The 27,891-nt window shown below is 39.5% G+C and overlaps 1 protein-coding gene across 2 annotated transcripts in view; it reads left to right on the top strand.

Moving 5' to 3' along the window:
* The window catches only part of Otogl (otogelin like), a 151,704-nt gene that overhangs the window by 54,819 nt on the left and 68,994 nt on the right, over positions 1–27,891 (top strand). For both annotated transcript variants that reach the window (XM_060376923.1, XM_060376922.1), the window contains exons 22-26: positions 459–511; positions 2,280–2,442; positions 5,021–5,128; positions 5,944–6,082; positions 25,714–25,848. In XM_060376923.1, the coding sequence (XP_060232906.1) occupies positions 459–511; positions 2,280–2,442; positions 5,021–5,128; positions 5,944–6,082; positions 25,714–25,848 (598 nt within the window). The remainder of the gene's footprint in view (positions 1–458; positions 512–2,279; positions 2,443–5,020; positions 5,129–5,943; positions 6,083–25,713; positions 25,849–27,891) is intronic.

The raw sequence follows: 27,891 nt of genomic DNA, 5'->3' as shown, positions 1-27,891 counted from the left end.
TGTAGCTTGCAGTTTATATATTTTCATTGAGTACCTGAATTTTTCTCTCTGATTCAAGTCCTAGCCTTCACCCATTCTTTAGAATTGCTCAGGTTTTTTTTTTTTTTGTTGTTGTTGTTTGTTTGTTTTGTTTTTTGTTTTTAAACTTCTGACCACCCAGATGTCAGTAATCCTTTTTTCCATCCCAGATCTAAAATGTATTTTTGTGTTGAGTGTGTCATGTTGTATAAATTAATTGTATATTTTCCTCTGTTAGTAGAATTTAAGCACCTGGGTCACGCTATTAACAATAGAGTGGTGTTTTTTCCCTCATGTCTCTCGCAAGGCCCCGTACACGGAAGTGTTTGATAAAGTATGTCAAAATAAAATAGCTGTCTTAGACCTGTTCTGAAGGGAATGGTTTGTCTGTATAAACCCCAAGGTCTGAGTCCATAAACGAACTGTCTCTTTACTTCTAGCCAGTGTTCAAATGGGACTGTGAAATGTGATGAGCCTGCAACACCCTCTACTGGTGAGTCCCAGATACAGGTTATCCTGCTGAGCAGGAATCTCAAACACTGCCCCAACTGCTCTGACAGAAGGCATTCAGTCCCTCGCAAGCCTCCTTATTCGAGCACATGCATATAGCAATACCCTGTAGTCGGCACCGTGTTCCAATGATTCCTGACTTTTTCACATCAAGAGTTAGAGTCTTTGTAGGACAATTGGTGTTAAGGAGACAAGGCTGCCTGGAGACACACAGGCATATAGCCTTTATACTGTCTACCCCAGCACCACCTCAGGTACCTCAAAGGCTTTAGAGGTGTAACCCAGGTGCCGATTGTGGATCAGAAATCGGAAAACTCTATCCCAGATCAACACTTCTCAGCTCTTAATGTGCACACAACAAACCGGTGATCTTGTTAAGGTGTGGGTCCTGATTGTTAGAAGCAATGACAGAGATTCTGAATGTCTACCAATTGCCAAGGTAATATTAGTGCTCCTGGGTCCTGGGGTGTGTCTTGGCAGCAAAGTTCTAGGACTAGTTGCAACAAGTGGAAACCAGAATAGAAGAAGAGCCTGGCGGCACCTTCCTGTAACCCAGCACTGAGGAGGTGGAGGCTAGGCAATTCAGAGTTCAAGGCTAGATTCAGCTACGCAGAGTTAGATGCCAACCTGGCTCATGTTATAAAAATGAAAAATAAAAACAAAAGGTTTAGAAAATATATCCACTGCCATTTGTCTTAGAACACCACTTTCCACTGGAATTTGTGTCTGGAAGCTCTTCAAAGTAGAGAGGACCGTTATGAATATGGATTTTCATCAGATGAATAGACTCAGGGTTTCAGTGACTACAGAAAAATTCTGGGCAAATGACAACTTGGTTTTATTCACTTTGTTAGATAAGGAGATTTAGGCTCTGTTACCTATTTGAGTGCACGTCATTATAAATTAGCTTTGAAGCAAGCGTAGTGACCCACATCTGTTCTCCTAGTCAAGACGGCTAAAGCAGAGGCAAGCTACATAGTGCTTGATAGTGGGGCCCTCTTTTAGAACACAAAACAAAATGATTAAATGCCCTTTGAATAGCACGTTCTATATTTACGTTGTCAGGATTTAGATCAGTCTGGAACTTCTCTACGCTCATGTAAGTGGGCCTCACAGATAACACAGGAGCTACCGGGAATCTTCAGTCTGCCCCTGTTCCTTCAGGGTAGCTCATAGTGAAAGCAGGGATGTTTCGGCAACTTGCTTTTTCAATGGAGTCCTCACGCATCTCTCTTTGCTCCCTTGTAAGCATTTTATTTAATTTCCGACATCCCCAAAGCCTTTTGGGAAAACAGGTTATCTCCCATCATGCCTCTGTTAACAGTGGCCACTTCTGTACTTTACAGTTTAGTAGAGACCGATGAAAATAGTGACTCCGAGGCAAGGCAAAATCAAGAAGTAACCTGTATTTATTATGGTTTCGTAAATGTTTAGACATGCATTGTAGTTTCCAGTCATTAAACATTGTTGTGTTTGAATTAATCAGCGTACCATGTTTTTTCACTTTAAGAAATTCTATGCTAGTTTTTTAGTGAATTGGCATGGGAGGTGGCTAAAATTGTGGAAAGAGCTCTTTAGAAATTTGATGACCGAACAGACTCTGGCTAGGTAATGCAGATAAGGTTATCACAGAACGAGAGCATCCTGTATCAGCGATGACTTGGTCTGTGAGTTCTGTTCAGATGATTTGTGCGTATGATTGTGGAGCAGATGCACAGTTAAAGCCATGTTATCCATGCTTATACCTGAAGTCCACGCCTGCCCAGAAGGGAAGGAATATTTTGACTGCAGGTTTCCAGACCCTGAGTTACCGGCTGGTGGTATAAATTGTGAAACCACGTGTGCAAACCTGGCCATGAATTTCACCTGTGCTCCGTCCTCACCATGCATCAGCGGCTGTGTTTGTACCTCCGGGTGAGTTTCCTTTTCTTGATAATACAACTGTGTCCAAGATTTAAAGGAAACGTAAGGCCTCTTAAAAGTATTCTTGAGGCCACCTCTATGATAGAACTTGCCTGTCAGCCTTATGACCTGAGTTGGATCCCTGGTACCTACATAAAGATGTAAGGGGAGACCTGATTCCATATGCCTCTGACCTCCATATTCATATCGTTACACACTTAGGCCCATGTATGCACATCACACATACACACACACACACACACACACACAATTTTAAAATAATATTTGCAAGGATAGCCAAAATCCTTGTTTTGAGCAGTGGTTAACTTTGAGTTGGTGGCTAACAGACTGTCCTAACTATTTTGCTAGACTAATTTAACATTGTGCAATATAACTAGAGTCATGCACCAAACTGAAGAAAGAACATACTCTAAGATCAGGTTGAGATGTCTCCCTTTTCAGCTGCAGGTTTGGGGAAGGGACACAATCAGTCCTCTTCACTAAAGTCACCATTTAGATATACATCATTATATATATGTATATTATTCCATTATGTATATTATTATTCCATATGTATATTATTCCATTCCAGTAATTGTCATTACTGACATTAATTTGTAAAAGTGAAACCAACTGATTTAATTATAAACATTACACGTAATTACATTGAGGCTAAGTAGTGGGTTACTTTTAAGTGAGAACTCTGACCTCATTCACACCAGAGCTAAAATTCCAGCTCTGCCATTGTTAGCTGAATTATTTTTGTCACATATTCTTTTTAATTCCCAACTAGGTAGGCATTGTAAGATATGTAAGATATTGTAACGTGTGTGTGTGTGTGTGTGTGTGTGTGTGTGTGTGTAGTGTGTTCAGTGTATATGAATCATAATTTAATTGCAGGCTATCTACGCCTCTACCTTTCCTTCAGTTGTAGAAATACTGTGTACTGGACAGACACAGTCTTGAGAACACACATACAATCAGTTCCTCTACTCTTAGCTGCCTAATGATGAATAGAGGGAGGGCCATCTCAGGTAAACAGGTCACCCATTCTTCCTCAATGAACATATCCCACAAAGACATTCCCAGGATCCACTCCTAAAAAGCAAGAGCATTGTAGGGAGAGGTCTTGTGGTTTGTCCCCCAGGAGAATCACCTTTGTCTAAACGGCTCAGGAGAGCCAAGTATCTGGGAATGGGCTCAATCTGCTTAGAGGAGAAGGGCATATGAGGGAGAAAATGATGGCCACAACAGACAAGAGAGCAGACACGAGAAAACAAAAAAGGTTGGTGGAAATCAGGCCGTAGAACGCATAAGCAAAGAAAACAATGTGTCAAAAAAGAGAATGGAAAGAAAATGTTTGTTGCGGTCAAATAATTAAAACCTGCAGCACTGTTTGATTTGTTTGATTGTGACTGTTAGGGGTACATGGCCAATTAAAGCCGTATCTAAGTTTTATTTCAGGTAGAGCATTAGATGCTGTTTATTATCTATCACCTTTGGCTTTCAGTTCAAATCTGGCATTTATTTCCTGACTAACCCTATTAAGAAACATAGAGAAGTACCATTCCTCTTTCCCTAATTGCATCAAAATAGAGCCAGAATCAACTGAGATGTTTCTGATTGATTTGGGAAAAATCTGCAAACAGAAACTTCTAGTAAAACTGTTGATGATGGTAATTGAAGTCATCATCTCTTTAGTGTGACCTTTTCTGGCTCATTGAGACAATTCCTTAGTCTATCATGTGTTTTCCCAGAGATCCTGATAGGGTTTGTGGTTATGAAAGGTCTGCACAGCCCTAGGTTAGAAATCACTGCGCTGAACTAATGCAAAGTGGAGGAAAAGTTAGTATTAATGGCTTCAAATATTTGTCCTCCTTATTTAAAAGAAACCTTTAGTTTCAGATTCTTGTAAAAATGGTATTTGTTTCATGGGTGGCTGAGTACATCACAGCACACCAGTTACATGGAGGTTATTCATGCTTCTTCCTAGCCAACCCAAAAGATACCAAATGACTATACCTTCCTCCTCCTTGTTTTTGAAACCAGTTTATGAAAAACTCATCAGTTTTCAACTGACATTCAAGACAACATATTAATAAAAAGGAATCAGAAATACTTGCTATATTTTCATTTAAATACACCTAAATCAAACTGTCACAATTTTATATCTTAGCACCAAGAAACAAGCTTGTTTGCTCTCCCTAGTAACATTAGCAGAAAATGTTACTGATTTCATAATTTACTATTTCCCCTGGGACTGTTAGACAACACGGATACTTTTATTAGCAGACAGTGATGTCTGGGACAACTCCTTTCTATTCAAATGTACTTTTTCTAGAACAACTCACCATGTTAGCGATATACACTTGTTTTATATTTATTGTGCCATATAACAGAAGGTTAAATTATATCTGATCGTGTGCTTGGCATTTAGTTAATACCGTGATACACAAGGACCATGTAGGGAAAAAAGGGAGGACTGGACTCAGCCTTCAGTGCAAAGGTGTTGACTCTGACAAAATTGTAGACTGAACGTCTGCCTGACCCTTGCAGGTTTTTCTAATCATGTTACTTTTCCTTTTGGAAGAATGGCGGAGCACAAAGGCAAGTGCTACGTTCCGGAAAGCTGTCCCTGCATCTGGAAAGATTGGGAGTATGCCTCGGGGGAAGTCATCTCTACTCCGTGTTATACCTGGTAAAGACGGCCACTTATTCCACAGGACTCCCCTCTGCAGTTGTTTTAATCTCACTCATTTTAGGGACATGACTTGATGCTTCCGATTAGCAGAAGCAAACCAGAATCAAGCTTGCACATGTTAGAGCTGTAGGTCCTTGGGGTTGAACGGCTACTTTCTATGAGGGGACAATGATGTTTAAACATATTATCCTAGGAGAGAAGTATGAAATATGATAATCTGGCAACTTAATAGGAAAAAGATTTCAAACTTCTAAGAAAATGCTAAGTATTCAATAGAAGTTTGACTGTTTGGAAGTCAGTGAGCATAGTGCCAGAAAATAATTATCTTTTGTTAAAATTTCCTTAAAATATACACACATATTCTAAAACTTTGAAGATAGCATCCAGTTAGCTCAGGCAAAGGAGATGAATTGTGCGTTCTATTATGCATTTTCTGTGTGTCCCAGGTTTAATTTTGGTGTCTAGTATTATAAATGTAAATACATGACAAGTTTGCCACTGTGATGGGCATTATAAGAACGAATTGGCGATTACTGCCTCTGAGTGCTCCTGAGCACCTGTGTTTTGGTGACCTGAACAGGCTAGCACTGCAGTGATGACTCTCAGCTAAGAGCGCTGCCTGCTCCTCGGAGGACCCTAGTTTGATTTCCAGTTCCAGGGGATCCAGCCCTCTCTTCCGGCCTTCCCAGGCGCTATGCACACACATAGGCACAGAAACACATACAGGGAAAACATCCACACACATAAAACAAAAAGAAAAATGCTAGTTAGAACTTAACGTCTCCAGAAGGTAACTCTTGTTGTTTTGATAGCGTTTGTCGGCGGGGGATGTTCAATTGCATGCACTACCCCTGTCCTGCCGTGTGCACAGTATACGGGGACCGGCATTATCACTCCTTTGACGGTTTGGAATACGATTACATCAGTGATTGCCAGGTCTTTCTGATAAAGGTTGGTCATAATTGCTTTTCGCTTGAATTTGCATAAAAACAATGTGGAGAACAACATGTTGTCCATGGCATCTCGCATTAGCATATGCCATCAGCAAAGTTTATGAATGCCACAGTCATTTCAAACGCATCCCTTCAGCTTTAAACTCATCTTCATTTTGTTTTCTTATTGGTAAGGGATCGATTAAGTCTTTAGCCCCATGCCTTTTGCCTTGACTGTGAAATGAATATAATGACTATGCCTAGCTCCAAGGGTAAAAAGAGCTTGGATACACAGTAATTGCTCATTAAACAGAAATTATTATTTTACTGTTAGCTTGGCTTGAAAATATACATATAGCACATTAAAACATATATTTCATTTTTAATGAATATAAAAATCAAAAAGATTATTTTGGTTCTAGAAATGCTAATGTGATGTACCCTTTGGCAAATTTCTTGATTTATATATCTGAGAAAAATCTTAAAATTTCTTATATGTATAAAGAACATTAATAATCTATACAAATAGCTTGTTTAGCCACCCATGATTCCAGAATTAAATTTCTAAATGAAAAATGTAAGCTTTTTCGGTGGAGTCACACAAGAACAATAAAATGAACACCCCTCCCCCAGGAAGTAAAAGTGATTAGCGTATTTTCCTGGATATAGTCTTTACATCACGTTATGCTTATGTGTGATTTTATTCTATAAGCCTGCCTCATGAAAGAAGAGTATGAGATCCCTTTTTGAACAGTTCCCTGAATTAAAAAAGACAAATTTCAATGAAACTTTTCTTTACATGGTAAAGAACAAAAGTTCCCTGTGAGCACTTGTTTCACAAGTGCTATAAGTAACATTGAAGTACCATTCATAAAAGGGGCTGTCATTTATGAACAATTTTAAGCTTCTTATAGAAAAAAATAGGAACAGATTTAGTGTCACATAGCTATGGCCTCTGTCAAGTATGTTTTCATATTTTTAAATTACATTTTTACATTAAAAATTTCATACATGGGTCCTACATTTACATAATTTCTGCTTTGCCTTCCCCTCCACAAACTCCTTTCCTGTCCCCCTAATTCTTTCTTAAATTTATGTTTTCTTTAATTATTGTCTTATATATGTAGACGCATACATATATACATGCATGCATACACATAAGTACCTATAAACACATGTATATATGTATACACGTATGTATATACATATATACATCTTGCTGAGTTTATTTAATGTTACTTACATGTTTGTGTGTTAAGGCTGATCCTTGTGGCTGGAAAATACATCAGTGGTCTCCTCCCTGTATTAGACTGACTATTCCTTTCACAGCAGCTATTAAGTATCTGTATACCTTTATCTAGGAGTTGGATCTAATGAGAGTTACACCATCCTCAGTGAGCTTCAACTAGTTTTGTGGTTATGCAGGTCCTGTTTAGCAGTTTTGAGAATTTATGTGTGCAGCTTTTCTGTCATATACAGAAGACAAAATATCACAGAAGACATGTTGGTCCTCTGGCTGTTATCATCTTTCCACTCCATCTTCTGCAGTGATTTCTTCTTTTGTTGCTCCAGATAGTGTGTTAAAAAGGAGTGGAGACAGAAGTCAGCCCCGTTTGCTCCTGATTTCAATAGGATTGCTTTAAAGATTTTTTTTTATTATAATGATGTTTGCCATGAGTTCGTCATATACAAACTCATGTTTGAAGTATGTTCCCTTCGGTGGCTCAATTAATAGTGAATGCATCAGACTGTGGATCAGAAAATTGTGCTTTGTTTTGTTACGTGTGTTGTTTGATGTTTGGAGCATAAGAAAAGGCACAGTAATTAATGTACATTCTACAAGTGTAATTACTTACCTTTTCTGACTTGTGTGGATCTCTCCTTTTCTTACATTCTATTGTTTTAATAGCCATCATATAAAACAAGTTGCTAATATTATTTTGATTATTTTATATTTGTGCGATTAGATTGTACAACACTATACTTCAGTGCAATGAATTACTTTTTTTGGCTTTCTCTTAGAGACTAGCATAATTATGACTGAATTATAAAGTTAAAAATCACTGGTTTGGCATTTACTACAGTCTTCCTACATAGAGGAAAAGCAGTTTAACTACTTCTACTTGTAGTAGCTATCATTTACAGTAAGTTTATAGAACTTCCTTCATCATGATGGTTACATAGCAACACTTCTAAACTTTAGTGTGGTTGTATATCATCTGGGGATCTTGTTAAAGTATGGCCTCTGTTTCTGTAGGTTGCAGTAGAGTATTGACTCCAACTTTTTATTTTTATATTTTTAAGATTTTATTATTGTTATCATTTATGACAATTTATTCAATTTGTATCCCGGCTGTGTCCCCCTCTCTCTTCTCCTCCCAATCCCTCCCTCCCTCCTTCTTCTCTCCCTATGCCCTTCCCCTAGTCCACTGATAGTGGAGGTCCTCCTCCCCTTTGATTTGACCCTTGCCTATCAGTTCTCATCAGGACTGCTTGCATTGTCTTCCTCTGTGTCCTGGAAAGGCTGCATCCTCCAGAGGGAGCTGATCAGAGAGCCTGTCACTGAGTTCATGCTGGAGAAAGCCCCTGCTCCTTTTATTAGGGAGCCCACTTGGAGACTGAGTCAATGGGCAACATCTGAGCCTGGGTTTTAGGTCTTCTCTGTGCATTGTCCTTGGTTGAGTTGTCAGTTTCTGCAGGGCCCCCAGGGCTCAGGTTTTTTTTGGCTTTGTTGGTCTCCTTTTGGAGCTCCTGTCCCTCCAAGTCTTTCTATCTCTCTCTTCTTTCATAAGGTTACATTTCATAAGATTAGATTTACACAATGGAATACTACTCAGCTATTAAAAACACGGAAATCATGAAATTTGCAGCTAAATGACAGGAACTAGAAAAGATCATCTTGAGTGAGGTAACCCAGAAGCAGAAATACCAACATGGTATATACACTCACTCATAAGTGGATATTAGTTATAATACAGGATAAACATACTAAAGTCTACACTCCTAAAGAAGCTAAACAACAAGGAAGACCCTAGGGAAGATGCTTAATCAACCCTCATTCAGAAGGACAAACATGATAGAAATCAGAAGCAGGAGAAGACAGGGAACAGGACAGGATCCTACCACAGAGGACCTCTGAGAGACTCTACTGATTGAGGTATGGAAGCAGAGGCTAAGACTCATAGACAAACTTGGGCAGAGGGTCCAACTTTTTAAACAAGGTACCAGGTGGTAATAATGCTGTTGGTCTAGAAATTACATTTGTGCTAGGAATTGTGGAAGCATTTGTATAACAAAGCATAATGGAATACCTGTATATTAATTATTTCTTTGAAATTCCTCTTCTGAACACTTTGTCATATTTAGAAAAATGAAGTTTCTTTGACAGCAATGTATCAAGCATGTCCTTCCACTGAATTTGTTATTTCTGTTAAAGATACCTTTGTGGTGCCATTTCAAGTGATAAGAGAAAATCCTGCCAATTGGTTATTTCATTTTACATATAAAAATAATTTACAAATGCCTAATAAAAGAATTTATATTTATTTATAATTTATATTTATTTAATGCACACTTCCCTGTCTATGGAAACAGTTTCTAATGTGTGACAATGGTCTTTCTCATGCATTAATTCATTTAAATTATTTTTGTTTGTTAATTATGAACTATACTAATAAAGACACATCTAATATACATCACTTTACTAGAACAGATTTACTTGAAAAATCTGTAAAGTTCTGAGGTGGGGATTATCTTTATATTTCTCCTTTCTTTTTCCTCCTCAAGTCGTTTGGGGGATTCTGGGCATTTGATGTGCTTAGTAACTATCCAATAATATCTTATAGTGGTGGAAAAAAGTCCTTTATTTATTCTACTTTTTGTAGTAGAAAACACTATGAACCACTATAATTTTACATTTGTTTCTTTTGACAAATTTTAGTGGCTTTTTAAAGATTTATTGTATTCTATGCATATGAGTATTTTGCCTGTGGATGCATGTGCATTGTGTGCAAGCCTGGTGTGCACAGAGGTCAGGGGGGTTTCAGAGCCATATGGGTTGTTGCGAGCCACCATGTGGGTGCTGGGAGCTGAATCCTGGTCCACTATCAGAGCAACAGCGCTATTAGCTGTTAAGCCGTCTTCCCAGACCCTAGTGTTTTTCATCCTTAAATAAATTTTTTTATTAATTCATTGAGAATTCCATACAATATACTTTGATCATATTCTCCCTTTTTCCTCAACCCCTCCCATATCCACCCTCTCCAGCCTTTGCTTCCTACACAACTTTGTTTTCTCTCCATGTCCATCAAGTCCAGTTTGTGCTACCCAACTAGTCTTGCGAGTGGGGCCTTCCCTGGAGTGTGGTTATCCTCCCAGGGTGGCATCCGCAGAGAGAGCTGACTTTATCTCCCTACCAACAGCTATCCAATGTTAGCAGTTCCTCAGTCAGTACTGAGAATTTGTGCCCACCTCCCCTCCGCTGTGCCCGGATTTTGTTTGGCTTAAACTTACACAAGTCTTCTGCATGTTCTGGGAAACTGCTCTGTCATGTCTGGAAAATGCTGTTTCTTTGCTGTTTCCCACTGCCTCTGGCTTTCACAGTCTTTCACGCCCCATTCTTTAAGGTCTCTGAACCTCGGAGGCAGGGGTGTGATATGTACCACCTATTTAGGACTGAGCATTCCACAGTCTTATTTTGTGCATATTGATCAGCTGAAGGTCTCTGTTAGTTGCCATTGATTCAGGGAGAAGCTTCTCTGATGAAGCTAACCACAGTGTTTTCAAATAGGTGACTCTGCAGAAAAGACTTTCAAGAAGAGTATTTGTTTTGGCCAGGAAAGTATATTTTAGTATTTGATACTGAATAATTATGGATAGATTTTTTTTTCTGACACTACAACAGAACAGAGCCACTCTCAGCACTTTTATCCTACATTCATCTTAGTTTGCCACAATAGTCTCATGTTAAAACAAATGCATTCTGTTCTGTTTCAAATCTTGATAGGATTGCCTTCCTGTGTATAATGCACCAGAAGAATAATTTTCTCAGTATATTAGAAGCAACTCTATTTAAACAATTAATTCAATGTCTGGTTGAAGATCAGCTCACTTAGCAAAAGGAGGCTTGAAGAATACCAGTTCTGGAATTGTATGTACCTACTTATCTGTCAATGTTTTTTTCCAAAAGAACATTGTATACACATTTTAGAACTAAATATTTACTAAATTTTATTGGTAACTTGAAGAAAATGAACTTACTGTTAATATAATATTACCCTGGAAAATTCTCACTGTTTTACCACTAGAAATTTTACTAAAATTAATAAAACTATAGTCAGTCCCCAAATGTTTTTAGGGCAGATTGAGTACAGCTAATAAAACAAAAATCTAAAAAGAATAACTCATCTCTTTTGATGATAAAGCATCGTATTATGTGCCAAGGATAGATTAGTGATTAATCAATCTAAGCTATTTTTCATCATCTTGACATTTGATTATGCCAACTTTCTTCTTTGAAATTCTTTTCACCTGTTTAGTGGCAGTATTTGCTGATGCTCACACTATCTGCCTAGACTTCCACCGCAGAGCCTCTCTTCTGGAAACATTAGTGCTCCCTTTAAGAAGGGGAGAGGGTCTCTTTAAGTGCTTCTCTGCCATTCGATATTCCTCTATTGAGAATTCTCTGTTTAGCTCTGTTCCCCATTTTTTTAATTGGATTACTTGATTTTTTGCTGTTTAACTTCTTTAGTTCTTTATATATACTGGATATTAGTCTTCTGTCAGATATAGGGTTAGTGAAGATCTTTTCCCAGTCTCTAGGCTGTCATTTTGTTTTGATGATGGTTTCCTTTGCTTTACAGAAGCTTTTCAGTTTCATGAGGTCCCATTTATTGATTGTTGCTCTTAGAGCCTGTGCTGTTGGTGTTCTGTTCAAGAAGTTGTCTCCTGTGCCAATGAGTTCAAGGCTGTTCCCCACTTTTTCTTCTAAGCGGTTTAGTGTGTCTGGTTTTCTGTTGAGGTCTTTGATCCATTTGGACTTTAGCCATCAGGGAAATGCAAATCAAAACGACCCTAAGATTTCACCTTACACCCATCAGAATGGCTAAGATTAAAAACTCAAGAGACAACACATGCTAGAGAGGTTGTGGAGAAAGGGGAACCCTCCTCCACTACTGGTGGGAATGTAAACTTGTACAACCACTCTGGAAAGCAATCTGGTGCTTTCTCAGACAACTAGAAATAGTGCTTCCTCAAGATCCAGCTATACCATGCCTAGGTATATACCCAAAAGAGTCTCAAGTACACAATAAGGATATTTGCTCAACCACGTTTGCAGCAGCCTTATTTGTAATAGCCAGAAGCTGGAAGCAACCCAGCTGCCCCTCAGTGGAGGAAAGGATGCACAAATTGTGGTACATCTACACAATGGAATATTACTCAACAATGAAAAACAAGGAAATCATGAAATTTTCAGGTAAATGGTGGGATCTGGAAAAGATCATCCTGAGTGAGCTATCCCAGAAGCAGAAAGATGCACATGGTATATATTTGCTCATATAGACCTATAATATAGGATAAACCTACTAAAATCTGTACACCTAAAGAAACTAATCAAGAGGGAGGACTCTTGCTAAAATGCTCAATTCCTATCCAGAAAGGCAAAGAGGTTGGACATCAGAAGAAGGAGTAAAGAGGGAACAAGTCAGAAGCCTGCCACAGAGGACCCCTGAAAGGCTCTTCCCTGCAGACTGTGAATGCAGATGCTGAGACTTATGGGCAACCTTTGGGCAGAGTGCAGGGAATCTTAGGAAAGAACTGGGAAACAGTAAGATCTGCAGAGGACAGGAACTGCACAAGGAAAGCAACAGAACCAAAACTTCTGAGCACAGGGGTCTTTCTTGAGACTGATAATCCAACCAAGTACCATGCATGGAGATAACCTAAGACCCCTGCACAGATGTAGCCCATGTCAGTTCAGTATCCAAGTGGGTTCCATTGTAATAGGAACAGGGACTGTCTCTGACATGAACTGATTGGCCTGCTCTTTAATTACCTCTCCCTGAGGGGGAAGCAGCATTACCAGGCCACAGAAGAAGACAATGCAGCCACTCCTCATGAGACCTAATGGACTAGGATCAGAAGGAAGGAAAAGAAGACCTCCCCTATTAGTGGACTTGGGGAGGGGCATGTATGCAGAGGGTAGAGGAAGGGAGGGATTGGGATGGGAGGAGGTAGGGAACCACAGGGGGGATACAAAGTGAATAAAGTGTAAAAAAAAAAAAAAAAAAAAAGAAAGAAAGAAGGGAGATGGCCCCTGGCACAGCTCTGACTGGGGGAGTCTAGTGTCAAGGGCACTGAATTCCTGCCAGCCAGCTCTCCTTTGTTTTTGTATTGATTGCAAACTCAGGCTGTATCTGCAATGCCTTTTTACCTTATCAAACTAATCCTGAGTTTCCTTGCATCCCGAGGAGGACCCAGTAATCTAATTTATAAAGCATTCATTTTTATTTCTCAATTGGACTTTTAAAAATTAATTCTTAGTTTTGTTTTAAAGGTATAATGTTTTGTTTTATCTCTCCATTTAAGAAAGTTAGGTTTGTTTTTGCTTATCACTAGAATGAATTTTTTAAAACACTTTTTATTGATTCTTTGTGCATTTCACATCACGTACCACAATTCCACTCATCTCCCCCTTTCCCTCAAACCCACCCCTGCAACCTCCACCGCAACAGAGAAAAAAATCCATCTCATTGTGGAAGCTGTATCACAGTATGTTCCTCAGTATACCCTTTTGTCCACACTTCTTTGCTTGCATGTGTTCATTGCAGTGAGCCATTGGTTTGGCTCTAGGCCTCTGACTTCTGCTACACTATTAATACTGAAACCTGACCAGGACTCCTCTCAGCTATCCTGCTGTTGCTCTGTTGTTATACCCAGTTCGTGAGCCCCCAAAAGTTCTCCAGGAATCGACTCCGTTGCAAAACACACGAGGGTCTTTTTATTGTATATTACAAGCTGCAGCTTGGGTCTACACAGCCCCATTGCCGAAGCAGTGGGAGCTGAGCGCCCGGTCCCCAGGTTAGTTGGGTGATTTATAGATTCTGGTCCATCCCAGCATGCCCAAGGCAGGGGCAATTCCTGCCTGGCAAGCATCTATTGGTCAAGATGTTACATTTTGAATCGATTTGCTATAGGAAGGTTCCCAGACCATTAATGACCTGGTGTCCCTCCCTAGGGGGATGGTCCAGTTTCCTAGCAACTGTGTCTCTAGTGGGTGGGGAAAGAATGCAGCGAGTAGCTCTCCCCTCAGGGCATTTACTAACTTCTATAGGGCACCTACTCTAGGTCTTAATGATCGCTGCTACTTTATCTTTTGGTCTCTCACTGTGTCGTGGAGATCTTGTAGTTTTGGATCTGTAGAACCAGCCCCTTCATGCACTCCAACAATTCATCCATGGGGTAGATGTTGGGTGGGCCAATTCAAAGCCCTGGATCTGTGTCTGAGAGGTATTTGAACTGGTCAGATGACCAGCTGTACCTGTCCCCACACCATTAGGACAAGCTTTCCTGCTCTGTCCCAGCTGGCCCACCAAATGCAGGTGGCAGAGCCCGCTCTCTCCCTTCTATGCTTTCAGGGCTGGCTCAACCATGCATACCCTCCCCACTTCACACCCCTCCCCACTCCAGTCATCAGGGCCAGCTCTACTGTGCTGCCTAGCTAAGGTGCAGAGCCTGGTATCCCAAGTGCTACTGTAGGTGAGGGGCAGGGATAGCTCTCTTGCCTGCCATAGGTGGCTAGGAGCAAGGGAGGGGAGGCAGACATCTTTCCCTCATCTGTGCTGGTGCCTGAGCCACCACACTGCACAATAGACAGGAGTTAGGGTTTGTTCTTCATGTTCATGCCCTCGGGCCAGCTCACCCATAGTCCTCATGTCCAGGACCAGCTCTACTCTGTAAAAGTAGACTTTTTATTTCCTTAGGAAAGGGGATGAGATGAGAGCCTTACCCAAGCCTTACTAATATGTGGCTTGGCTGAACCCAGAGTGTTTCTATATAACATCTCTAGGCCTAGGCCTGGAAGCTTCTATCCTTGTGACAATCTAATCTTCTGTAAGCCCAGACCTGGAGGGCTTCAGCTTCTAGCCTCCATCTGTTAACCTAGTCCTAGAATGTTTTCAGCCTCCTAGACTTACTGCTGAATAAGCTCACCCTTTCTTGTTGTTTGTGAAATCTGGTTGGCTGGTTCAACTCAGCTCTTCTGGATCAAAACTCCTCTCCAAGCTTATTGATTCAAACAGTCTTTTCTTGACTTCTCACTGATTTACTCTGCTTGAAAACACTGCATCTGAACTTCAAGAACTGAACTGCACCAAACTGTACTATACTCCCAAACTCTGCTGTACTATCTCCAAAAACTCCCTTGCTCTCTTCCTGCACTGTTCTTAAGTAGCTACTCTTTCCTGTTCTTGTAAGAGTTGGGTGTTCTGAGGGGGGAGCAACCTTACCGAGCCACAGAGGAAGACAATGCAGCCAGTCCTGATGAGACCTGATAGACTAGGGTCAGAGGGAAAAGGAGGAGGACCTCCCCTATCAGTGAGGGACATGGGAAGAGAAGAGGGAGGGAGGGTGGTATTGGGAGGGGACAGGGAGGGAGCTACAGCTGGGATACAAAGTGAATAAATTGTAATAATAAAAGAATTAAATATATTTAAAAAAAAGAGTTAAGTTTATCCTATCTCTGACTCATTCTGTCAAATCTTTCTCAGATTTGTTACTTTGTCTGTCGATCAATTAGACTTCCTTGTTTGGGATTAAAGGTGTGTACTAAAGTGTGTCTGTATTCTAGCCAGAGGGCTTAGAGGTGTGTTGGAGTAGAAGTTTCTGGTTTCTTTGGAAACTCAGTTGTGTCATGTGAAGGTGTTTTTTTTTGTTTTGGTTCCAAGTGTGGAATGTGGGAATGTTCCTCACCCCCTGCCCCTGTGAGGGGGTGGGTAATGTTTGTCAGCTAGGAACTACCCTGTGAGAAGGGTGTGGTGGTTTTTGCTAGCTAGAAAACATCCTTGTGTGGATTCTGAGAAGGGATGTCTAGAAGCCCACAGACAGTGAGACAATGCTTTTTACATCCCTTTGCTTTGCAATGGTTTGTATTGCTTTGCTGGTTTTTGCAAAGAGAAACACTCCAGAGAACTTTCTTTGCTGCTTTGGTGGCATTTTGTTGCTTCAGTGGATTTTGTTGCGTTTGGATAGAGTCTGACACCTTTTGCGGAATAATAACCACTGCCGTTGCCATTGCCTGCTGTTGGCTGCTCCTGCTGTGGTTTGCTGCTTTGCTGTTTGAATGGACTGCTGGTATCTTGATGACTGAGGTTGGTATAGAACCCAGAGACACTAATGAGCAGGAATTAGCTAAAAGAGGTCTACAGCTCCTTTCTGAACTACTAATCTCCTACCTAAGGTGGGGGGGGGGGCGGTTAGGAAGGAGGTAGAGGCATTTAAGAGCTTTAAATAAAGTAGGTGTTTGAAAAATCTAAGCCCACAATGTGGACTAAGGAGTGTTTGTGTTCCCGCCAGAGGGATTCAAGGTGTATACTAAAGGCATGCTGGTATTCCAGTCAGATCACATACACCTAGGTCTTTGGAAGTGATCCCTTGCCAGAGCAGCCATATTGTGGGAGTAAAATTCCTCTATACTAACCTGCTGCCCAGGTGAGTTTCAGGACCTGGTATCACAATTTCTATAACTTTGCTGAGGAAATACTTGTTAGAATTCAACGATTACAATACTCTGCTATTTTATTTATGTTAGATGTTTGCTCTATACCATGACATCTCATAACATGTTATTCTCTGAGTCTTGAGACAGACTTAGAGAAAAGGTCATAACTGTATTTTGCAAAACAACATGGCTTAAGAGAAAAAAATTCACAAAGCCCAAAACTTTCAGCATCCACAAAAGAGACCATTGGTTGTTTATGAAAACAAAACAAAACAAAACAAAACAAAAACACACCAGGAAGCATTTTATTTTATTTTTCAGATTCAAAGTCAAACTTTAATTCTATGAAGCTATAGCAAGCTGCAGTCACTGCTGAGCTTTTCCCCATAATGTTTTAGATCAGGTTTTCAATGTTTTCCTTAGCTCACCCTTCAAAAGTTAGTGCTTTCCTCAACTCCCTGAGAGCTTTCTGATTTCATCACTCTGAAATGTCTAAACTCTGTCTAAGTTTTCACACACATGTACACATACACACATGCATGCACACACACATGACATGTGTGTGCTTTCTATGATGTCAGACCTGGACTGACACGTGGAGGTAAAATAATGAACAAAAATGAATGTGTGCCTGGCTTCATTTGTACCTTGGACATAAAGACAGTGTTATTTTTTCATATTAACTACAAAATTCAGATGAAACTACAAAGAAAAATAAGTAATAATCTAGATGTAAAATCCATCTCTCTCCCTCTCTTTCTGTGTGTGTGTTTGTGTGTGTGCGCATGTGTGTATAGTGGCCAGAGTCATATACTAAAATCTACCTAAATATTTCCACTCTATGTTTTTTTTTTTTTTTTTGAGACAGGGTCTCTCATTGAACCTGAAATTTAAAAAAATTATTGTCTATCATGGATAGCTATTGAGCTCCAGGAATTTATTCTCTGCTTCCTAAGAACTGAAACTGTAAATGCATTCCACTGTGCTAGGCATTTTTACAAAATTATTATTTAATAGGGATTTAGTAATCAAACTCAGGTCATCATGCTTATACACCAAGCACTCCACCCACTTAGAAACCTCTATACCTTTTTAGTTTTCATCTTATTTTGTTTTTGAAGTCACTCTGTCGTCTAATAACTTGATTTCTGGTCCTTTGTTTCTGATCACCTGATGTACTTTTGTGCCTCCTTTCCCCAGTATTATTTTTTATTTTTAATACCCTTTTCTTTATTATTATTATTTATTACAATTTATTTACTTTGAATCTCAGCTGTGGCTCTGTCTCTTATCTCCTCACAGTCCCACCCTTCCTCCCTCTTCCCCCTCTATGTCCCTCCCCTATTTCACTGATAGGGAAGGTCCTCCTTCCATACTATTTGACCCTAGCCTGTCAAGTCTCATGAGGACTGGCTGGATCCTCTTTCTCTGTGGCCAAGGTAGGCTACCTCACCAGAGGGAGGTGATCAAAGAACCAGCCACTGAGTCCATGTTAGAGACAGCCCCTGCTCCTCTTACCAGGGAACCCACATGGAGACTGAGTTGCCCATGGGCTACATCTGAGCAGGGCATCTCTGACCACTCTATGCATGGTCCTTGGTTGATTCATCAGTCTCTGCAGGACCCCCTGAGCCCAGATTTTTTTGACTCTGTTAGTCTCCTTGTCCCCTCCAGGTCTTTCTACCTCCCCCTTCTTCCATAAGATTCCCTGAACTCTGCCCAGAGTTTGCCTATGGGTATCAGCATCTGTTTTGATACCCTACTGAGTAGAGTCTTTTAGAGGCCTCTTATGGAAGGCTCATGCCCTGTTCCCTGTCTTTTCCAACTTCTGATGTCTATCCTATCTCCTCTCTGAATGAGAATTAAGCCTCTTCCTTAGGGTCCTCCATGTTGTTTAGCTTCTTTTGGTTTATAGATTTTAGTATGTTTATCCTATATTATATGTCTAATATCCACTTATAAATGAGCTTATACCATGTGTGTCCTTCTGCTTCTGGGTTACCTCACCCAGGATGATCCTTCCTAGTTCCACTATTTGCCTTCAAATTTCATGCTTTCCTTGTTTTTAATTGCTGAGTAGTATTCCACTGAATAAATGCAGCACAACTTCTTGTATCCATTCTTTAGTAGAGGGACATCTAGGTTGTTTCCAGATTCTGGCTATTATGAATAAAGCTGCTGTGAACATAGCTGAGCAAATGTCCTTGTTGTGTGGTTGGTCATCTTTCAGATATATGCCCAGGAATGGTATAGCTAGATCTTAAGGTAGCACTATTTCTAATTTTCTGAAAAAGTGCCAGATTGATTCCCAAGGTGTAAAGCAAAGGACACTGTCAATAGAGCAAAATGACAGCCTACAGACTGGGAAAAGATCTTCACCAACCCTACACCTGACACAAGGCTAATATCCAGAATATATGAAGAATTCCAAGAAACCAAGGAATCCAATTTAAAAATGAGATACAGAGCTAAACAGAATTCTCAACAGAGGAATTTCGAGTGGCCGAGAAACACTTAAAGAAATGCTCAGCGTCCTTAGTCAGCTAGGAAATGCAAATCAAAATAATCTTGAGATTCCACCTTCTCAACTATTCTTAAAACTAATCTCTTACAAGTTTTATATTTTTATGTGTGTTGTTTCTATGAGATTTCACCTTGCTGTGATCTCATAACACCTTGTAGATATGAACCCTGTTTTATTTATTTATTGATTCACAGGTACCTATTAGCAGAGACTTGGTGTGAAATGGTTACCCTTAAAGGGGGTTGTGGCTTATATATGACAGGTGCTGATGCTGTCCTGTCAAGGGAAACACTATTCTATTTTGAAAGGTGCTGACAGGTCAAGTTTTGGAATCATGTGAAGATCTATTGTCCACCAGAGCTTTTAGACTAGAGAGAATAAAAAGCCTTGATATTGACCTTTTCCATTTAGCTTTGTAATTGTTACTGTGTTGCCTAGTAACCCTGCCACATTATTTCCAAACCTAATATTAACTGGAAGTAGATCAGGAGTGGGAATTATAGACACACAGCTCTTAGCACTGCTATTGTTTCAGGTTTCTGTCAGCATTGCAGGGTGTTAGGAGACAAAACAGATCATACAGAATATCTCTTGACATTTCTGATTCAATATAAAGAACAGAGCTAACACTGAGGTACTTTGATTAGCAATAACAGAAATGTAATTGTAATAGAAGCCCTGCAGCCCACTTTTCTCATCTTTTAATCTAAATAACTCTTCCTAAGAGAATGAACATACAAAACCCTGCATTATATACTTTTTTCCTGCTTTGAAAACCATTCATAAAAACATAAAAGCATGACATTCATTTTTTTTTTCAGCAGAACAATGCTATAATCATCTTAATGGCCCTTATTGTGTTGCTTTTCAAAGTTCAAGAAATGCTTCGCAGAGGATTGTTCAGGAAGAAGCCTGTAGCTCCAGCTCCTATCAAGGAAAAGCAAATCACACAGGCACATTAATTACTCTGTCAACCCCATTCACTAAACAGTCTCCTGTAGGCACTGCTGCAGTAATTGCTAACAAGCCAAGAATAATTTGTCCAAACTAGAAAATATATTGATTTAGAGTTCATGTTGCCAGTGATGTTAAAAAAAAAAAAAAAAATATATATATATATATATATATATATATATGTATATATATATGTAGAGAGAATTTACCTGAAAATCCATATGCTTTTAATAACATTTTCATCATGGGGAAAACACACCCTCTTCTGCCTCAAAACAAAGTGTCCAGGAAGCATATGTGGAGCATTGACAATTTTGTGATTACATGGCAATGCCACGCCCAAACCTAAGTTTTTTAAATGAACGCAGGCGCATCTCTACATTCATCATTTTACCCCATTTCTCAGTCTAAAGCTGACACCGTAGAATGCCTCCATTCTTCTTTTCCTTTTGGTGAAATCTCTTTTAAAGTTAATAGAAGGGTCAGGGACCAATAGTTTTGACGTTTGGAGAGAGAAAGACCACTTTGGAAATTTGCAAAAAGTATGAACTGTTTTTCCCCTAGGGAAATGATAAGTATGTGACCTGATAATTACTTAATTATTCCACATCTTGTAATTACAACATCACATTTTACTCTGTAAATATATGCAATTATAATTTGTGAATTAAAAGTACAGATATCACAGTATGCTAATGAATTCTGAGACTGCAGAGTCAGAGACGTTCATCCATGAAACAGCACTGACTGAGGAACTCTGATTCTAGAGAGGACAGGCTAAGTGTGAGTGAGGATAAAAAGGGGTTCAGTAAAGTGAAGATCTAGGTATTCAAGGTTAAATGATGTTCTCTGAAATGAAGGGTTTCTTAACAAGTTGGGCTTTTCTGTTCAACCATTGCTAGAATATTCTTAATTTCTTTACTAGTGCCATTACCAAGACCAAAGCAAACAAGGACGAACTAAGAGTTTTAATTCCATCTTTGCATTTTATGAAACAAATGACCTTGAAATCAATCTTTCCCTTTTTAAAAACTTTGTTTCATTTGATGTCTATTCATTCGTCACAGTGCTGATTTTTTTTTAGAAGAAATTCTGCAGCTGGACCACATACTTTGAACACATTGATGGCTAGCCCATTTAATCTCCATTTGTCTACTTCTTTCTTCTAATATCTCTTCTGTTGTCACCCTGTGTGCCTGTAGTGTGAACATACGTGTGTGTGCTTGTGTGTATGTGAATGCATGTCCGTGTGTGTAGATGGTTTAAAGCATCCATGTAAAATTTAGGATCCAGAAATGAAAAAAATATATTTGTATGTCTGACTCATTTTACTTAATAGTGAAGAATCTACTGTTACATCCACTTTCTAACAGATGACATGATTTCATCTTGTGGCTGAGTAAAACTCCTCCGTGTGTGTGTGTGTGTGTGTGTGTGTGTGTGCGTGTGCGTGCCTGCATGTGTGTGCATGCGTGTGCGCCTCATAGTTTCCTTACCTGTTCATCTGTGGGTGGAAGGCTGAGCTGGTTTATAATTTGGCTATTGTGAATAGTGCTGCAGTAGACATGAATGTTCAGTATCTCTGTGTTGACTTGGAGTCCTCTGGGCACTACTCAAAAGGGGTATAGTTGAGGGAGGGGTCGGGAGGGAATGAGGGAGCGGGATACAGCTGGGACACAGAGTTAACCAACTGTAACTAATAAGAAAAATAAAAAATAGAGTACAGTTGCATCACATGCAAGATCCAACTTTAAGTATTTCTGAGGAACATTCCTAGCTATTTTCACTGTGCCTTGACCAGTTTGTGTCCCCTTTGGTGTCTATAGAGGTCCCCGTTTGTTCTCCTCAACACCATTATTTTTTTTGTCTTATGCTTTCATGACAACGGACATTCTGACTGGGATGAGAGGGAATTCCAGTGAAATTTTAATTTGCATTTTCTTTCTCTTTTTTATTTAATTATTTTTATTTTTATTAATTACAGTTTATTCACTTTGTATCCCCCCTGTACCTCCTTCTGTCCTCCCTTTCCAATCCCACCTTCCCTCTTTCCCACCAGTGTCCCTCTACCAGTCCACTGATAAGGGAGGTCCTCTTCCCCTTCCCTCTGATCCTAGTCTATCAGGTCTCATCAGGACTGGCTGCATTGTCTTCTTCTGTGACCTGGTAAGGCTGCTCTCTCGGGGGGAGATGATCAAAGAACAGGCCAATCAGTTCATGTCAGAGACAGTCCCTGTCCCCATTACTATAGAGGCCACTTGGCTACTGAACTGCCATAGGCTACCTCTGTGCAGGGGTTCCAGGCCATCTCCATGAGTGATTATGGCTAAAGATGTTGTGTATTTTTTCTATTTGTATTTCATCTTTCGAAAATTGTCTCTTAATTTTATTAGCACTTTCATTGTCCATATCATGTGGTTTTCAGTATATATTTTCTGTTCTTTCTATACTCTAGACTACTTTTCTGCCATATGTAAACCTAGCAAAAACATTTCCCATTCTATCAGATATCTCTACTTTGATTTCTTTGCTGTGAAGATTACATTTTGTGTAATCTAATTTTTAAGTTCTTGGTATTAATTCTTGAGCTATTTGAATCCTTTTCAGAAATTCCATGCCTCAGCCTACAGCTTAGTCAGAGTTTCAGGTCCTATGTTTTGGTCATGGATCCATTTGACTTTTTTATAAGGTGAGAGAGGGGGCTCTAGTTTTATTCTTCTGCATAAAAAATTCAGCTTCTGAAGAACTATGTGTTAAATAATGATCTTTCCTCCAATGTATGTTTTTGACAATTTTGTCAAAATATAGGTAGCTTTCACAGTGTGGATTTAATTCTGTTTCTCTGCTACGGTGATATGCTTATCTGTTTTGTATTGATACTATTTTTTTTCTATGACTGTAGTATAACTTGTTTTAGGTCTAGCATAATTCTTTTTGTTTAGAGTTACATTTCAGTTCATAGTATTTTGTGTTTTTATATTAAATTTAGTATTGCTTTTTCTATTTTATGGAGAATAACACTGTAATTTTATGGGGATTACATTGAATCTGCAGATTGGTTTTGGTGACATAACCATTTTTATTACATTAATTCTGTTGACACATGAGCATAGGAATTTTTACAAATTCTAGAATCCTCTTTGATTTCTTCAGTTCTTTAAAAATTTACATTGTAGAATTTCTTTATTTTCCTGGTTAGGTTTATTACCAGGCATTTTATTACTTTTTAAAGATGTTATATGTGACATTATTTTCATTTGATTCTTGGAATTTAAAAACCCTCCCTGATTTTTTCACTGATCCACTCATCACCAACTACTATCGTTTAGTCTCTACAAGTTTATGCATGTTCTATAGGCAGTTTTGTTCATCGTTTTCTAGCTTTATTCTTCTGCTGTCACCTGAATCCAAGAAATTATTTAAAACATTCTTTCATTTGTTGAGAATTTATTGTGTCCTAAAATGTTTTCTAGAGATATTTTAAATAAGAAATTCCCATGGGCTAGTGTAAAGAATACATACTCTATAATGTTCTGGAATATGGTTGATGTTTGCCAAATTCATTGCTATATCGCATAACTAAACTGCATTTTCTTTGTTGATGATTTGTCTGCATTACCTGTCTATTTGTGAGAATGAGATATTGTAGTGTCTCACTGCTCCTATGTTGGGACAATCATATAGTAGTGTTCAATGCATATATGTTTCTAATTGTATAATATGAATTGGCTTTCCTTATTTCTTTCGACTACTTTCTTTCTTAAAATGTATTTATTTATTACAGCTTATTCACGTTGTATCCCAGTTGTAGCCCCCTTCCTCGTCCTTCCTAAGCTTACCTTCCCTCTTCTTCTCTTATGGCCCTCCCCCAGTTCAGTAATAGGGGAGGTCTTCCCCCCCTTCCATCTGAGCCTATTCTATCAGGTCTCATCAAGACTGGCTGCATTGTCTTCCTCTGTGGCCTGGTAAGGCTGCACCCCCCCTGAGGGGGAGGTGATCAAAGAGCAGGCCAATTAGTTCATGTCAGAGACTGTCCCTGTTCCCATTACTAAGGAACCCTCTTGGACACTGAACTGCCATGGGCTACCTCTGTGCAGGGGTTCTAGGTTATCTCCATGAATGGTCCTTGGTTGGAGAATCAGTCTCACAAGACACCTGTGCCCAGATCTTTTGGTTCTGTTGCTCTCCTTGTGGAGCTCCTGGCCCCTCTAGATCTTTCTATCTCCCCCTTCTTTCATAAGATTCTCTGCACTCTGTCCTTATTGTTTGAGAAGACAGCTGTAGGCTGAACACTGATGTATAAGCACATGTCAAGTGATTCATTTGAATATTGTGCCTGCTGTACACAGGGCATTTGTGTGTGGCGGGGGTGGAATATTTAGCACACATACTGGAACAGGTGCACACGCAAATCTGACAGCAAGCCTCCCTCCCCCGGATACTGTAATAAGTGCAGCTGATTACAAGGCCCGTTCTGTTGACAGTCCAAGCTTTAGAACTCAGTGTGTGCACACCTGTGTGTCTTACCTAGCAGCTGTCACCTGCCAGAGCTCTGCGCCATCCCCATCAGGGCCATATGATGTGTAGGTTTCCCACACTGCTGCAACTGGAGCGTGTCGGGGGAAGACAGAACCATAACCCATTACTACATGGTGAGAGTGCAGGGACCTCACCGTGAGCACTTGTACCATGATGCCAAGTGAGTGGATATGACAGGGTGTGAGCTCCTAAAACACGAGTGTAGAGATCACATCCCCGCTACGTGGCTGCCTTGCTGACAAGGTGGCCATGTCTGTATCAGCAGGTTGTGATGTTGGGGCTAGAAATAACGTCAGCATTTAGAACGTTTTCTTCCAGAAAGCCAGCTGTCTTAAGTGATAAAATTTTCTACTTGTCAGTAAAGATCAGTTTCAAATGTTGTGGGAGTTAGATAAGACATCATGAAGTTTGAAAGCATGCCCACAAATAAATCGCACTGTTTTGCCTGCTAGCACATGGCACAATTTTTCTTCTACTTCAGTTCTTCTTTGGAGGCAGTAAGCAGACCAAAGAATTCCCTAAAGTAAAGGAAAATATATACCATCTAAAAATGAAAATAGGTAAAAATCTCTTTAAGTGACTTACTGTATTAGTGTTATATACTGATAAGGAGAGCTATAATGTAGATCTATAATGTAAAGTAGAGCCACTATAATGAAATGGACCTAAAAAGGATTGCTAGAACAAAGTTAAAAATATATTAGAGTAATTATTTAAAGACTGTGGTATTTCAATAGTATGTTTTCTCTTTTTTAGTTAAAATTAATTTTTATTTTTGCTTTAGAAGTATGACCTTTTTATGTTTTAACATAAGCCATTAAAAATCTTGTTTGTTCTTAAATTTGTTAATAAAAAATAAGTAAAATTTATATGTAGTATACATTTGTGCCAATAAAATGCTCTTGACATATTTCAGAGTACAGATGATTCTGATATATCGGTGATCTCCCAGAACAAGAAATGCTTTGACAATGATATTGTTTGTTCTAAAAGTGTTTTAATATCAGTTGGGGACACTGAAATCTACCTCAATGATGCTCCTTACAAACAGGTTAGTGAATTCTGTCTTTTATGATAACCTTAGCTTGTACTAATGATACAGAGAACACACTAGAAATGTCTCAGATAACTGTTTATATATAGTTAGTTCTAGATTTTGTTGTTGTCTTGTGTGGTTTTGGCAAACCGTAAACCACCTTGCATTTTCTGCTTATACTATTTGTCATCATATTTCAGTCATTTCTACTATTTTTCCTTCCCATGATCAACATTCTTGCCTTTGGCAAACAACATCTGCCATGTGAGTTTCTATGGTAATCTTTGCTCCGTCTTCCTGACACCCTGCCTAAGGCCTCAGTTTACTCCCTCCGGCCCCCTGCAGCAGCAGTTGCTTTCTCCGTAAGGGAATCTGGCTTCTTCTGCCTGTTCTGCTTCAATTTTTTCAGATCTTTTTTTTTTCATTGCCCCACGAGGTTCTTAGCAATTTGGTTGTTGTCCACCTTTCCTGCCTCACCTCTTGTGGCTTTCTTTTTCAAGCCCATTCCCAAAAGTTGAATCTTTTTCTGGTTGTTTACATATTCTAGGCTCTTTTTACTCTCAACTGCACCTTTAAAAAAAAAGTAACTTATGAATTAATCTTTCTATTTAACAGATTCTGGGCAGTATGTTCTATCTCCTTCAGGAAATGTCTCAGGATGCTCTCAGAGACCCTGTTCCATCACCATCAGTCAAATTCCTTGTGTATTTATTTGTCTTCCCTGTGTGTCCATGAGCAACATGTGTAAGAAGTTCATTGTGTCTTTCCTTTATTTTTTTATACTGGGAGATCGTCCGATCAGAAGTTGGAATCAATTTTATTCACTCATCTACTTATTTACTAATTCAGCCACAGTGTCCATAGTATATGGAAACTGGTGGTCAATTCTTTAGCTGTAATAGTGAAGAGACCCTGCTTTCCTTTAATTAACATACTACAGTGAAGATTTGTTAAGAAACATAAGATTGGGCAGTGTGATGTGCTGTGCTGGAGTCTGCTTAGGCTCCGACAAGAGCTCCTCAGAACAACCACTAGAGCAACCCTAAGCTTTCAAGGAGTTCGGAGCATCTATTTGGAGTCAGTGAGAACAATGCAGCACCATCTCCTGTCACCTACTTTGCACTCTAGCAAAGTTTACTGAGCCACTCGGGCTTCAGCTTTTCCCGAGCGTGATTACAAAATCCCTTTTTTCAGTCCATGCAGATTGGAGTGAAAGTATGGAATAAGAAGTTTTAAGAACCAATCCCCTCTTTCTTCCAGCTTCTTTATCTTTCATATGGAGACATAACCTGACAAGAGATGAATTAGCTAGACGAAGAGGGAGAAAGATAGCATTTCAGTGAAATGGTTATACTCAGAAGCAGAATTGGAAGCTAACACGTCATGGTTGATGGTAGCAATTGGCTTAGAATGAAACAAAGTCCATGGGGTGGTAGAGCAGGAGTGTGGCAGAGATTCTGGAAGGCACAACACTAGCAAACTAGAATGTGGCAGGCATGGGAGCAAGAGTGCCTGACCAGGGTTCTAGGCTCACACTGGAAGGAAGCTCAGGGATGGGACAAGTCAAGTGAGCTTCGTTTCAAAGGCAGTGGGTTTGGGCTTTCAAAGTGTCTGATCTGACACTTTTCTGGTTTTCAAGGGTCCCTATTTCAAAAAGAATTCTCAGAACACCATTTTCCTAACTGAAACACATTTTCATGCAAGTCATCTGAAACATTCCCTCTAAAGGCCCCTTTCTGTGTTTCTGCCTCAGACACTGGAATGGCTAAGGGTGAAATGACATGGCAGGTCAAGAGAAAATATGAGCCCTTTCTGCTAAAAAGAGAATTAATTTTCTGTTTTAAACAAAGGTGGCCAATCATTTCCCAAAGGAATGGTAGAAATGCATTGCTGAGATACGGAGAAGAGTAACGACCATCATTATTTGAAAACTTTCTCTGTATCAGGCTTTTGCTAACTACATACAAGGTCTGTGCTTTTCAATGTAACCATTATGATAACCTAGTAAAGTAGATAATTTTATTGTCTTTCCTGTATATTGTTTTCTTTCACATGAGG

The sequence above is a fragment of the Meriones unguiculatus genome, chromosome 2, assembly GCF_030254825.1.
Source record: "Meriones unguiculatus strain TT.TT164.6M chromosome 2, Bangor_MerUng_6.1, whole genome shotgun sequence".
Classification (NCBI taxonomy): domain Eukaryota; kingdom Metazoa; phylum Chordata; class Mammalia; order Rodentia; family Muridae; genus Meriones; species Meriones unguiculatus.
The sequence above is the reverse complement of the archived record's forward strand: the minus strand, read 5'-3'. Positions and strand labels throughout refer to the sequence as shown.